General features: G+C 32.3%; 1 protein-coding gene and 1 long non-coding RNA gene across 2 annotated transcripts; both read right to left on the reverse strand.

The window, feature by feature from the left end:
• Nucleotides 1-4,076: 4,076 nt before the first annotated feature.
• On the reverse strand, nucleotides 4,077-5,995 carry LOC128034542 (uncharacterized). Its single transcript, XR_008190609.1, has 3 exons — nucleotides 5,575-5,995; nucleotides 5,060-5,133; nucleotides 4,077-4,242 (listed from the first exon to the last, which is right to left on the reverse strand). It is a non-coding gene; the product is annotated as an uncharacterized LOC128034542 (long non-coding RNA).
• Nucleotides 5,996-11,585: 5,590 nt separating this feature from the next.
• On the reverse strand, nucleotides 11,586-12,164 carry LOC105800939 (uncharacterized). Its single transcript, XM_012632294.1, has one exon. It carries the CDS (start codon nucleotides 12,162-12,164, stop codon nucleotides 11,586-11,588), a length of 579 nt encoding a protein of 192 aa, XP_012487748.1.
• Nucleotides 12,165-15,320: the final 3,156 nt, after the last annotated feature.

The raw sequence follows: 15,320 nt of genomic DNA on the forward strand, positions 1-15,320 counted from the left end.
GAAAAAAAATAAAAAATAAAAAAACAAAGGCTTATCTGGTGCTCTGCTAGGGTTTCACCCCTAGCGTCCTCATGCCGCCAACACGCCATATCGCATACGAGCCTCGGCCTCCATGGGACCTTGATTTGAGCGGCGAACTTGGGCTTCATCGGCGAAGTTTTGAGGTAAACCCCTCACCCTTTTTCGTATTATTTCTTAAAAACAAAATAAAAAGAATAAAGCATATAAAAAAAAACCGATTCACCTTAAGGACTTTGTAATCTCAGTGTTTCTTTCAATATCCTGTATTTCTCGTTAATACTCCCTCCCTTTACATGTTAAAATGGCCTTTTATAGGCGAAAAAAAAACAAAATACAATTATTTTGCTTGTTTTTTTCTTTTGGACTCTTTGATTCCGTTTTGCGAGAATCGTGAAGCAAGCAGTCTTGGGGGGAGGCCGAGACGTGCGGCAATCGGGCGTCTGCTGGAGACTGCTAGGGGCTTGCGGCGCATTACCTGCTAGGGTTTCTGATGCTTTAAGCCAATTGGGCTTCGTAGCTGGATTAGGATAGGCCCAATTTTCTATTTTGGGTTATTGTACGGGCCCAGGCATTATTGGGCTTGTACAGTAACTTTAGAAATCTTTAACAATTTTGAAAACAGAGATACGAGTTAGCTAAACCTAGTTGCAACGATCTCAAAATTATAAAAATTACAAGAAACGGGCTCGATTTTGACTTACATGCAAGAGCTTTGTGCTGGATGAACATCAAAGCTTGGTAATGGTGTTTTTATTTCCTAATTTCGGTGGGGTGAGCTATTGGAGAAGATGAATTAGTTTTTTTTTAAACTTATTTTAACATATATTTTAATTATAATTAAATATTATATAATTCATATTCTAACTTAATTTCCTTCACTAACCACCCACTAACTTTTAAAAGGTCTAATTATCATATAAGTCTTCTCACAATTATTAAATAAATCATTTAATTAATAAAATTCAATAGTGATTAAGTTTTATGTATTTTACAATTTAATCTTTTTTTTTCTTAATTGACCAACTAAACATCAAAATCACTAGTCTAAAAGTTAATTCACTTATATAATAGCTCCATAAATATTCAACACTAATTATTTATGAGCTCGGTTTATGAAAACGAGGTCCTGATACCTTATTTTCTAAAACCACTGACTTTCAGTACGCACTACTTGTACTTTGACTAACTAACCAATTAATAAAAATTATCAGATCAAAATTTAATAAAACACTAAAATAAACTCATAAATGTTATTAAATAATATTTACCGACTCAATCATTAGAATACGGAGTTCCAAAATCGTCGCTTCCAGTACCACTGAAAAACGAGTTGTTATAGAATATCGAGATGTGCAGTGCTTATTAGACAGAACTTTGGGTATTCTTGATGGTCTTGAGCAAGCTTGGGAGCATGGTTGCTATGATGTGTTGTTAAAAATAAATTATTTGGAAGCGTTACATCATGTTAAAGGTACCCTGATGATACATCAACCGGATTCGTATGTCACTTATGCCATCCGAGACCTATTGCATTGATATTAGGCATGTGCATTGAGAATGCAATAGGATAGTTGATTGCTTAGCAAAAACTGCAGAATGAATGGTTATTGGCTTTTACTCTTAGTCCCAACCTCCTTATTTTGCTTTGAATGTGTTGCATGAGGATGTTATTGGTTTATCTCTTCCTAGATTGATTGCTATGTAATAGCTTATACTCTCTTCCCTAATAAAAAAAAAGTTATGTATTATAAAATAGAATAAATTAATAAATTAAGATTATATAAATATCAAATTCATGTAAATTTTATTTATTTTTTAGATATTAAACTTATCTACAATACTTCGACTAAGATATGGAAAGATCTTGTATCAAACGATAGATTTGTATGATATATTATTATTGAATGAATGATTCATGGTGCATTTTTTCCACTCTTCTCTTGATTAGTGGTTTTTTCAATGAGGCGTATTTTCTATAAAGAAATAGAATTTTTTATATATATATTTTAACATTTATATCTGTTCTTTTCAATATTTTTCATCTTTCATATGCTAAAATCTCCTATTTTTTCAATTGTGAATATCGAATGGCAATTAAAGGCTCAACTAGTAAAAAGCACTTACGAATTAAATGATTAATCAATTGAGCGATAATAAAGGAAAAAAACACTCATTAAGTTCTTGATCAAAACCAACAATTAATTAAGCCTTCAAAATTATGTTCTTTGTAGAAGCCTTTAATGTTGTTAACTTTATGCTCACTGGCTTGATCACGTGGTAATTGATAAAAAATTTAAAACATAAAAACAAAAAATATCCTTACAATTTTCCAATATTTCTTTAAAACGTTGTTCGAAAAATTATTATAAAAATGACAAAAATCACAAAATATATGAAAATAATAAATAAAATTGAAACAAGATAAAATATGTCAATTAACACAAAAATTTTCGGGTGTGGATGTTTGACCCTAATCATTTTGTTCAAAGTCTACCAGTGATTATATTTTTTTATAGTTTTTTATAATATTTTAATATTTATGTTATAAAAATATGATTTTTTTTATCTTTAGTTACCTTCATTCACTATAAAAATTCTAAAAATATAAAAAATCCAAAAACTGAATTTTTTCTTTAAAAAAACTAGATTTTTTAAATATCAGGATTTTATATTATTTTTAATTAAAATTATAAAATATATAAATTAAGTAAAAATATACGCATTTGGAATCAACCTAAACAATGAATGTATATAGACATATTTGTGTAGCTCATTATATGCGTGAGCACGAAAATAATAACAAAACAGATCAATTTGTGAGAAATTAACAAAACTTTTTGCTTAATATATCATTATTTCTGAATTTGATTATTCTTTAAAACATTGAAAAAGATATGTAGTACGTAGTAATATTCGCATGCTTAGTATATTAATTACTAAGTTTATGATTTTTTTCAGTTCAAAAGACTTCACCAAGGAATGTATTTAAGTTGGCCTTAATTTTCATTTATTTTATTTTCTAACCCTTCTTTACTGTTTATCTGATTAATATATTAAAATAATATTTTTATTAAATTAAACTATTAGTAATTATATTATGTGCAAGTTGTAGTGTCACATCCAAAAAATCGGGTTAGTGGAATTGGTTTGTGAAGCTAAGAGTGTTCACACCTCGATTTATAAAATCATCATTGTGCATTTATTAATTAAGAAAGTATTGATTTGATCGTTAAGTGTTAGTAAATCCACTCTAGAGACTAGAGTTCAAACCCCCTCCCTCTCATGTTTTCATTATTTTCGGCAATTCAATTGTCACACTTCAAAATATATGTACGATTCAATATCTAACTTAAGTAAGAAATGAGCAATAGGCTCAATGGTTAAGCATTAGTACTCCTTCCTAAAAGTCCTAGGTTTGAGCCCGAGCCCTCCTTTTAAAAAAAAATTGAGAATTCAGCAAGCCTTGGGGTAAATTGCATGTAATGCCCCTAGGGATTTAATCAATTCTTTCCTAATTAGAATTTACATCTTGTCCCTTTCCAAATCCTAATAGAATTTGCTCTCCATCTTCTTTTTCATATCTTTTTTTCTTCTTTTTTCTCATTCTTGCACCTTATTTTCTTCTTTGTGTTGTTAATTATTTATTTCTCCTATCGAAATGTTCCCCATTCATTAATTTATATTGGAATTTAGATTATCGTTAGTAGCATCCGTTACTGCAACACCCCTTAACCCCAAACTGTCACCGGAATAGGATTACGAGGCATTACCGGATATCTCAGACAATTTACAAATAATTCTTAAATAAATAACAAACATATTATAAAATGATTATAAATTCATATAAATTTATGCTAATTGACTTCATTCATTTTTTTTAAAAATTTCGACAATATTTCTGCTTATTTTTACATAAAACCCTCTGCAAACTTAAAACCAAAAACAAACCAATACCAATATTTCAATCAATGATTTTATACCTTAAAACGCTACTAAATCATGCTTAATAAATTGATTCACTATTTTATTTATCATTCAAAAGATTATAACCATTTACTCACAACCAAGATCATTTAGCATATATATATTTATATATATACAACTCGTGTTCAATCACCTAGTACATGCCACTTAAACAAAAGGAAGAAATACATCACCAAAATTTTCTTGATGGAGTCGGGATCTTTCTAGATGTTGAACTGGACCTTGAACTCTAATGACCTGCGCACGAAAACAACCCTACGCTGAGTATTTCATACTCAGTGGTATTACCATAATTCAAATTATAATATTAATAAACATGTAATGCATAAAATCATACATACAAATCTAAACTCACATTTCATATTTCCACAATAACAATTCATCAATTAATATCATATATCCATAATTTGGAACTTGGACACATCATGAACCTTAGATTCATTTCTCAATCTCATATCACATTTCAATTTACAATTCGACTTCTCATTTCATTTCAATAGTTCGATTGAACAACTCATTCAGTTTATCATTTTATTATTTACCCTATTAACAAAACTCGGACTTTAGCGGATACACGAATCCAACCAAACACTCCAGTATGGCACCCAGTGCCTCATCGGATAGTTCGAAGCAATAGTTGACACCTAGTGTCTCATCGGCAAAGCCGAAGAAAGTTGGTACCCAGTACCTCATCGAATTTATCCGAAGAAATATAGTGACACCTAGTGTCTCGTCGACTCGAGGTCAAAGTATCCCTGAACTCTTCCATTCATATGGCATGCCAACTATATTCGACTCAGCCCGACTAGTTAATAGGGTCTCCAAATTCACATTTCAATTCAATTTCACTTTTTCACTTTCAATCACAATTCAATTCAAAATTCACTTTTCCATTTTTCAAGTCAATGTTCAATTCAATTCCACACATATATTCATCATTCAATTGAATTTCTTTCAACTTAATAATAATACTTACCATATATTTCACTTACCATACATATAAATTTAAATATAGCATTTAATAATAAATAATTTGAATTATAGTAATACAAACCGTAAATCTCCTGTTTTAGTCATCGATAGCTTTCTCCTTTTCTCTTGATGCTGATGCCTCGGGTTCTTTGTTAGCTACGAAAATAATAATAATTTACACTATTAATTACATCACTAATTATAATAAATAATTGAATTTCTAATCGATTCCTACCTTGTTCTCAATTTAATCCTAACTAAGTTTTCTTACTTTTCTAATTAAATTCACACGCTATTTCTATTCAAATTTCATCCAAACTCAAATTTAACTATTAAAAATTTCAGCATATTTTCCTAATTTCGAATTTCCTCAATTTAATCCTAAAACATAAAACTTATAGTTTCTTTTATAATTTAATCCTTTTATCAATTCTAACTTAAAATTTATTCAATTAAATCCCTAATTCAACAATTTATTCAACATGAACCATGCTTAAAAACCTATAAACTTCCAAGACCTCAACTTAATTTCATCAAAACTCTACTCTAAAGCTTCTAAAACATCAAAATTAAAAGAAAAGGGCTTAATTGACTTACCAAATTAAACTCCAAGCTATAAAAACCCTTTTTTCCCTTTTTCTTTCTTTTTCCTCTTTCTTTCTTTTCTTTCCCCTGTTTCCAAAGCCAGCAGATGAGTATGAAGACGGAATATCTAAAATTAATGGCTCATAACAGCAGGTATGCTATGCCAAAACAAAGGCCTGGCCTTCTCCTCTTGGCCACTTAAACAGGCACTGCCTTTTATCTGTTAATACCATTAATTTAGACTACTTCTTCAAACTCATCTGAGTTTAGTATCCCTGGTCTAAGCTTAATTTCTGATCTGCAAGATCTATTGTATGGCAAGCACAGAGCATACTTTTAAACTAATGGAAGATTTTCTTTCACAGATATGCCATACTCAGGCAGGAAGAGATCAGAGAGATTTAGCAAGACATGATTTTTAAAACACTCTGAATATTTTTATTTTTTAAACTGGTTATATCTTACAACTGAACATCCTTACTCTTTATATAGAGAAGGAAACCTAAATAAGCAGATAAGAAGGAATCTGCTTTTTCTTTCTAATACAATGACTCATCACACCTTTTTAAAAAGCAAAGTACAATAATTTACATAAGGACAAAGTAGATAAGAATGAATATGCTTTTAGTACAATGACTCACCCTTAATTTTAAGCAAAGACGTTTATCAGAACAAAATAATCAGTCTTTAGTCAGTATCATAGTCTGTACTTATGTCGGAGGTGATATTCAATTCTTCTACTTTTCTCTTCTTTTCCTCTCTTGCTCTGTAGCACTTTAATTCCAGTTGTTCAATTCTTTTTTCTAAGTCATCAGGTGGTGTCACTTCATGAATATATTTTTAGATTGATGTGTCTTCATGTATATCCTTCTATGCTGACGTGGCTTGAGTTGCTTGGCTACAATACATTGGATACTCTTGTGACCATTCTTTCGGATCTGGGATATTTGTTTGATATTCCACTAAAGCTTGTTTTAACTGTTCCTGATAAGTGTTAGTGGATTATCTTTATTCCATGGTGCTAGGGTGTTTTTTGAGGGCCATATTTTAGTAGGAATAATCCTGTTTATCTGGCATAAGTATTTCTGTAAACTCCTGTAGCGACAAAGGCTCATACTTACTTCTGTGGCATAAGTTTTATGAATCCATGCGCTGGGGAATGCTCCTAGTTGAGTTGCTGGGCCGTTCTGCATGAAGTTTGTGGTTTGTAAAAGATGATTACAATCTACTGGGCATTTGTGTTTTTAAGGAATTCAAGCCCAACCAATTCGTGCAATTTTTCTAATGGGTAGAACCATCCAAAAAAGATTGCTAAGTTCTTCATTTCTGGACTAAGTTCTCCTTGTATAGCCATGGTCAAATAGTATTAGAGATCTTCAATGAAGAATTCAATACCAATATGAAACAAGTGGGTTAAATACCAAAGCATCTATTTCAGTTCATCAGGGAACTTAGTAAATTGGAATTTTATGGGATGGATAAATGGGTAATCAGGATGAAGACCTAATGGTTTCAGAAATAATCCACCAAAATTTTTGAAAATTTTTAGCTGATAGGATAGCATAATGTTCATGGCTTCCCTATGCAATTTCTTTTCTAAGATCAAACTTAGAACTTCTGGAGGATGTCAGTGTGAGAATTTAGTTGGCAAGGTATTGAAAATGGTGAGGGTGGATTTTGAAAGTTTTTCCTTTTACCTTTTGCCTTGGAAGATGATGAATGTTGGATCATGAAGTTTCCAGGGAATTTTTCAAGAGGTCTGGTAAGAATGTCAGCAAGAACATTGGTGTTTACTTTTATGTGAATAACATTGAAGGAAAACTTAGAAAACCATTCAGCCTATCTGAGAAGTTAGGGGTGAGGTACTTCTTTTTGTTTGAATTTCAGCATTTTGGGAAAAGAAGACATGTCTATTTCAACAAGGAAATGATATCCAAGTAAATGGAATTCAAATTCTGAAATACCTCTTTTGATTGCAAGGATCTCTTTGAAAGTGGAGTGATAATGGATTTCAGCATTAGTAAATCTCCCACTTTTGTATCCACATAGTCGTCTTTTACCATTTTCTTCTTCAAATAAGACGACTCCCCAATATTTGTCACTGGCATCTGTTTGCAAGATTCTTTTTCTTTCTGAAGGAATCTGCAATGGTGGTAGATGAGCTAGCTTTTCTTTGAGTTTTTTGACTGCTAGAGATTGCTTGTTTCCCCATGGAGGAGGATCTTTTTTCAGCATTTTTCTCAAAGGATTTGTAAATTTTGAGATTTTTGGAACAAAGTCTCTGAGATAATTTACAATTCCTAAGAATTTCTAAACTTGCTTCTGAGAAAAGTTTCTGACTGGAAATTTCTTCAACTCTTCTGCAATACTTGGATGAGGCTGATACCTTCCTTCCTTGATAATCATACCAAGGAACTTTATTTCGTCTCTGTTAACTTGTATTTTTTTTTCAGAAAGCATGATTCCATATTGAAAAATGATTTGCTTGAACTTTTCAAGGAGGATGACATGACTTTCTTGATCTGGACTGTATAGGAGAATGTCATCTATGTAAATCAAAGCTTGATCCATTATAGGCTGAAAAATCTTTATCATGGCCTTCTGGAACAGTGATGGAGCAGTTTTTAACCCAAAAGGCATAACTGTCCACTGGAAGTGTTTGTTTGGGATGCAAAATCCTGTCTTGGGCCTGTCTTCTAGATCTATTCCCAATTGCCAAAATCCCGCTTTTAAATCAAATTTAGAGAAAACTCGAGCTTTTACGAGACTTAAGAATATTGAATTTTTGTCAGGCAAGGGAAATTTGTCATCTTGTAGGAAGTGATTAAGAGGCTGATAATTGATTATCAGTCTTAACTTCCCTCTGGCCTGTTCTGATCTTTTGTTGACATAGAATGCTTCACAAGTCCATTGTGAATTTGAAGTTTCAATCAATCCGTCATCTTGTAATTGTTGGCACTCCTTTTTAGCTAGCTTCATATATTCTGGGTTCATCCCCATATGACTAACTTTAGTCAGATTGATATCTTCATTCTTCTTAAAAGGAAGTCTGATGAAGAATTCAGAGTTTTTCCACAAAGGACTTTTACATTTTTTAAGGAACTCTGAATGAGATTCTGCACATGACTTTTCTTTTAACTCTTCCACAATTTCCTGGATCTTCTCAGAATGTATTGAGAATATCTTTGGAATAGGCACAAAAGGTCTGAACATTTGTTTGTACCTTAATCCATCTGGTAGAATTCTAAATTGTTTAGCTTTAGTGTAAAGATCAAAGCCAACAATAAGATCTTTTCCATGAAGTTTTGATATCAAAACTGTAGTAGTAATGGAGCATGTTGGGAAGAATTGAATTTTGATGGGTTTACTTCTCAAATGTGTTGTGAAAACCTTATTTGCTGCTGAGCTAAAATACCTGGTATGAGGCTCCCACCATCCTGATGGTAAAACATCTGAATTCATAATGGACTCTGCTGCATCGGCATCAATGAACGCAATTACAGTAATAGGCTTACTGTATTTGTCCAAGTAGATAGAGACAGGAACATATGGCACCAAAACTTCTGAGGTTGAAAGAATTTGTGAGTTTGATAGCAGAGAATAGAAGAGAACCTGAGGTTGTGCCATGAGTATCTCGCTTGATGAAGATTCTAAATCGCTGTATTCTATGCTTTGGATTGCACACACTGATTGATCATTGGGCTCATCGTCAATAGAAAATAGGGATTCAATATCATCTTCTTCAGTTATCTTGATTCCTGACTTTTGTTGTATATACTGGATCATCTTAGCGCCTTTCTTATTGTTTGGGCATGACTTCACAAAATGATCCTTTTGATTGCAGATGTAACATCGAGTGGCTTCTGTTCCTTTGTGAAATTTCTTCTTCTTTTTCTTGAGATATCTCCATTTATATCTTTTCTTGGGAATTTTTAGAGAAAACTTCTTCATTTTTCTGAAATGTTTCTTTTTCTTGGTAGGACAATAACATGACTTGCCATGTCCACACTTAATCTTAAGATACGAGTCATTACAGGCTTTGTCTAATCTTCTATCACCAGGTAGATAATCTTTGAAGACCTTTCTTTTGTTGCACAGATCTTCTAAAGCAATATACGTCTCTTGCTGGATTTCTCCAATGATCAGGTTGAGAATATTTTTGTTTTGCCTGTAGAGATTCTGATTTATTACTACCTGGAGAGGATCTGGAATAGACGCAACAACTGCTTGCTTCAAACTGGGATCCAATCCAAGGGTACAGAAAAGTTTTGTCATCTCATAAAAATGCTTATACAAATCTTTTTTCTTGTAAGAGCAACATCTTCTCTTAAAGAACTCTCTTTTCTTTAGAGTTAACAGATCATCAGGATTTCTAATGAAATGATTATGGATAATCCTAATTGCTTGAGATAAATCCGTTAACACTAAGAAGTGCATCTAGTTTGCTTGATCAATGGAATTCTACCAGTTTTTTAACACCCCTGTGCATCGTGAAACAAATTCAACCAGGACATTATAATGGCTCTTCTCTGTCAAATTTCTGGTTTCAAGCCATGCATGGAATTCCTGTAGTCTTTCTAGCCATTTGTTTGTTGGAATGTCATCAAGAGTAAAAATCATTTTCCCTGTTGAAACATGGGATGCAGATATTACATTTGAAGGTTCTCCAACTTCAGTGGTTTTTTCTTCTAACATTTCATCAATTTTGACATCTGGATGTGTTGTGACCATTATTTTTAGGGCTTTTGAGTCTGTTTCAGTATAACTTGCTGATGTCTCTGAATCTTTTGAAATAGATTCTGAAGATTCTGACATTTTAATTGGGGATTCTGGAGTTATTCCAGTTTCTTTTAGAACAGATATCTTTGGAAGCACTTCTTGACTATAATCAGATATCTTTGGAAGCACTTCTTGACTATAATCCTTCAAAAAATTTGTTAAGGGATTTTTAATAGACTGTTTTTCCTTCTGGATCATCAAGGATTTTGATACCTGTCTAGGTGGAGATGGAGGAGGACTCTCATGTTCATCTTCATGTTTCTCTACTGGTCTTTTCCCTAGAGTTTTTTTCTTTTTGTTTATTTTCTTCTGTAATTTTTCGCTTTTCTTCCTCCTTTTGAGCCTTGATTTGTAAAAACAAATCATAAGTGCTTGGTTTCTTCTTTTCTTCAGGTGGAGAAAAAATTATTTTCACGTTTTCGGATGATCTTGGCTTATCTAACTACCTTACCGAGGAAAATAATTCAATACCATTTTTCAGTGGTTGAGGAGATGGTATTTTTCCTGCTTCCAGGGCTTTGATATGTTCATTGAGTCTCTGAATTTCTTTCTCTTTAGGTAATATGAGAGAAAAAATCTTGTCCTGGAGCAGCTGGTTCAGTTGCAACTTCTTTAAGCCTTTTTTGGAAAAGCTTAATGAGATTCTTGATCATCTTGGAGTTTGCATCAGTTGTCTTTTCTATCTTCGAGACTTTGGTGTCTATCTGACTGACTTTCTGATCTTTATTTTTCAATGCAGAATTTTGGGCCAAAGCATTTTCTGTCTGCCAATTCAAAGTGGTTTCTGCTGCTGCAATCTTCACTTGTCGGCTTTCCGCATCTGCTTGCAATTTCGAAGGAATCTTCAGGGCATGAAGATATTCCTTTTTTGAGAATTCTTCTAATGGTAGAAATTCATGTTCATAAGAAAAAGTTGCCTCATACATTTTAACTTCTGGAATTTTCTGTACAAGGGCAACAATTTTTTCTTCCTCTTGAGTACATGACTTCAATTGGTTGTGCTTCTGGACCCATCTATTAATTCTTTTATAGCATGGCTGTTTCAAAGGCTTAGCTAGCCATTTTTTATCTGGGTCTTTCTTTGGTGGTGATGGTGGAGGTACATGAGGTTGTTCTTGGATCATGGGAGGCTGTGGTTTTGACTTTCCTGTAGAATAATCTACAAGGTAGACAAGTTTACCATTGTCTTCTCCTAAGGGACCAATGTCTGGATCTTCGTTCATCCATCGTTCATAAAATTCTATCTAAGTTGATTTTTTACGGTTTTTCTTCCTGCGAGTCTTCTGAATTTCTTCATCTAAATCCTCAAAGGTTGCATTTTGACATCCATCACATGAACAATTTATATCCCAAGGACAATGTCTTGTAGGATCTTTGAAGAAATACAAAGGCTTCCCATTTGGCTGGAAGCTCTGTATGAGTGGTGCTTCTTGGCCAGGTTCTGAACCATCAGAGGGTATTGGTTGTAACATCATCTGGGTGGAGAAAATTGGAGGGGTTGGGAGTTGTTTCAAGTGGCTATGATCAAACTTGATCTCACTAGTTCCATCAGCCCTAGTGATGATCTGACTTTTTGTGGAACGGATCGGTTGATCATGTTGGTGGATATGTTCATAGTTAGTTACCCATTTTTCTGGCAAAAGATTTAATAGCTCCTGCTTGGATATTTGTTTTGGGACATGAACACAGTGTGGCTCTTCTCTTGTATTTACAGAAATGAGAAGAGAATCTTCAGATCCTTGATTCAATAACTTGAACGCATGATCATGGACTCTGTACACTATTTGATAGTGAAGAGTCGTTGTAACTGCCGATTCAACCATCTCAGCTCCAATAATTTGAATCTAAACTTTGAAAGTATCCATCAGGTTTGGATCTTGTAGATACATGGTAAAATTAGGAAACAAAGCTACCATGTCCATTCCTGAGCTTAGAGTGGCTTCAACCGTTCCGATGCAGGCATCTTGATAGCGTTTGTATCTGGAGTCTAAAAGAGCTATCCTGGATACAACAGGTTTCCCTGAAGTTCCATGATAGTTTACAGCCAGTCTGACCGCTCCAAAATGGATATGAGAATATCCATACTGACTCCATTCTTGTGGAAAATTTGGAAGAATTTCGAGAGTAACAAACTGTTCTTCTTGACCACCATAAATAAGATGCTTATCAAACTTAGAGGACTGTTCATATTCACGAACATTTTTTCTGCTGGTAGTAATTAAATATTTTATACTTTTAATAGGAGAAAAAATAGGCTTTTGGTATGTAGAATAAGGGTTTACAAAAGGCAAATCTGTGGCTTGAACCTTTTCTTCTTCAGTGAAGTACTCAACTTCATATAAAGAAGAAATTTTTCTAGCAGAATGAGATTTCAAAGGAAAACTAGGTAAAGATAAATGTGCTTTAGTAGTAGAAGTTCTAGGAGAATTCATTTTGGAAAACACTCCCTTCCTTTTTGAATCTGGGTGCTTTGATACTTTATTTTATTTGCTTTATTGTTTTTAATTACTAAATAAATAAATAATATAATATTAATATAAAATATTTTATGCTTAAATATTAAGTAAACCAATTGTTTAATTACATTTGTACATATTTATTTTATTACACTTGTATAAATTTTATACCATTTATTTTTCAATCATTTTATTTATTTAATAAAAATCTATTTAACAACAATTGATAATATTACAAATGTACATATATATTTTATTTATAATTGTACAATATCATCTATACCATACACTTGTCATCATTTATTTTATTTATCACACAAAAATCTTATAATTTAATTATTTATCTAATAAATATCTATCTAATAATTTAATATAATTATTACAAATGTATATACTTCTATCAATACATTTGTATTAAATCACTTCTATACATTTGTCTTTGTTTAACTATTTCATAATATAATAATAATAATAATAATAATAATAATAATAATAATAATAAATATAATTTATTATTTAATATTAAACCTTAATGATTATTAATGAAATTAAAAAAAAATATCACATAAAAGTCTTCAATCTTACCTACTTATGCCGCTTTATACTTGTGAATTGGCTTAATTGCCATTTTGGTCCTTTATACTTTCTTTAAGTAAACTTTTACCCTTTACTCTATTTAATCATTTTTCCTAATTATTCTTAATTAGACTAAATTCACCTATCTAAAACTTAATTAAACACACAACTAGTCTCGTAAATATTTCTAATAATTATTTTCGAACTCAATTTACTAAGACGGAGGCCCGATATCATACTTTTCTGATGCCCGTGAATTTTGGGTCATTACAGTTACCTTTCCCAAGAATTGGTAAGTATGTTGCGTTTCAATGATTAGATATCGTATATCCATTGTGTCAATCCCTGATATTAATATTTTCTATTCGTTTAATTGATTTCTTTTGGATTTCGCCGGAATCCCTACCGTCGAATTTAACATATGAATACTTGTATGGTTGTCGTTTGAAGGAACGGATCTAGGTGAATCAGACCAAAATCGATCGTGAGGAATGCCAATTAGATATGCGGTGAGAGGTGTATGTCTTTTCCAAGTTAATCGATGGCAATCTTAACTAGGTTTAGGGCCACACAAGCGTGTGGACCACACGACCATGTGCACCTGTAGATTTTAAGGACTTCGTGAACCACACTGCATCAGTACGGCTTCAGCCTATCATACGGCTTGCCGCACAGTCGTGTCCTTCCTATAGGGTAAATTATTGTTTTTCATACGATATCAAGTTGTTACACGGCCTAGCCACACAACCGTGTGACCCATGTTTTACAATTTTACCCAGAAATTGTGAATTGTTTAGTTTAGTCCTTATATAGACCCTAAATTGTTTTTAGAGTTTTTATTCACTCAATTGGGTTCTTAATAGTATGTTTATTCTAGAATTTGTGAGTTAATGGTTGAATTGCTACAGTTATATTGTATGATATGTTAATGTTATAGGCTTTCTATCACTGTAATATTGACAACCTGTTACTATTAATATTGTTATTGCTCTATTGAGTACATGTTAAATAGATCTACTATTACTGTTGAACTGAATACATGTTAAGCATGTCTATTGTTTCTGCACTGTTTTGTTACAAGCATGTCATCGGGTAGGACGATATGAACAAAGAAGAAATGGCAATTTAATAATCTTCAAACAGTTGTGGTTTATCCACAACAAGTGACAGTTTATCTGAAAATACTAGTGGTTTACCCACAATTTTTACTGGCAGATTAATAGTAAATCAGTGGTGGTTTATCCACAACGCGGTGTGTAACAGATTGAGGAGTTTTGGGGAATTCTTACTGTAGTGTGTAGCGGAGTTGAGAAGGATTCTTTCTGATAAACTGAAATTGCATTGTCATTCATAAGCATGTTCATGCAAAATTGTGGATTCTAAAATATTATACTGATGTGTTGATCTGAAAAACTGATACTTTGAATTGCTATATGGTTGTGATTATTCTAAGAATTGTTAGTTCGTATGCTTTGTCTACTGTTAACTGTTTTACATTGATTTTCTTGTGATTGGATTGACACTGAGCTTCTTAAGCTCACCCCCTTTAATTCCCATCTTTACAGATAATTCTCAAGATTAGGGCACGGACTCAGCATTCGGAGGGCTCGTCTCTGGTAGTTTATTTTTTAAAAGTATTCTAGACATATTATTTATAATTTATGTTATTTGAGAACTGTATTGCTTTATTTTGAACGAACTTGGATTTTAGGTTAAGTCTGGCATGCATGAGGTTTAAATTGATTTTAGATTTGAAATTTGGAAATTGAATTATTGATGCATGAAAATCTGGTTTTTAAAACTCTGTCGAATATCACTATTTCTGATGCAATATTATAAATGAGTTTTAAGTAGGAAATAAATTGAAAACAACTTTTGCCAAGTAAACATCGAAATCAATCGATTTTTGAAATTAAATTGTATATCTTAGGAACATGATAAGTTTTT

This window comes from Gossypium raimondii, chromosome 11 (genome assembly GCF_025698545.1).
Source record: "Gossypium raimondii isolate GPD5lz chromosome 11, ASM2569854v1, whole genome shotgun sequence".
In the NCBI taxonomy this organism is placed as follows: Eukaryota; Viridiplantae; Streptophyta; class Magnoliopsida; order Malvales; family Malvaceae; genus Gossypium; species Gossypium raimondii.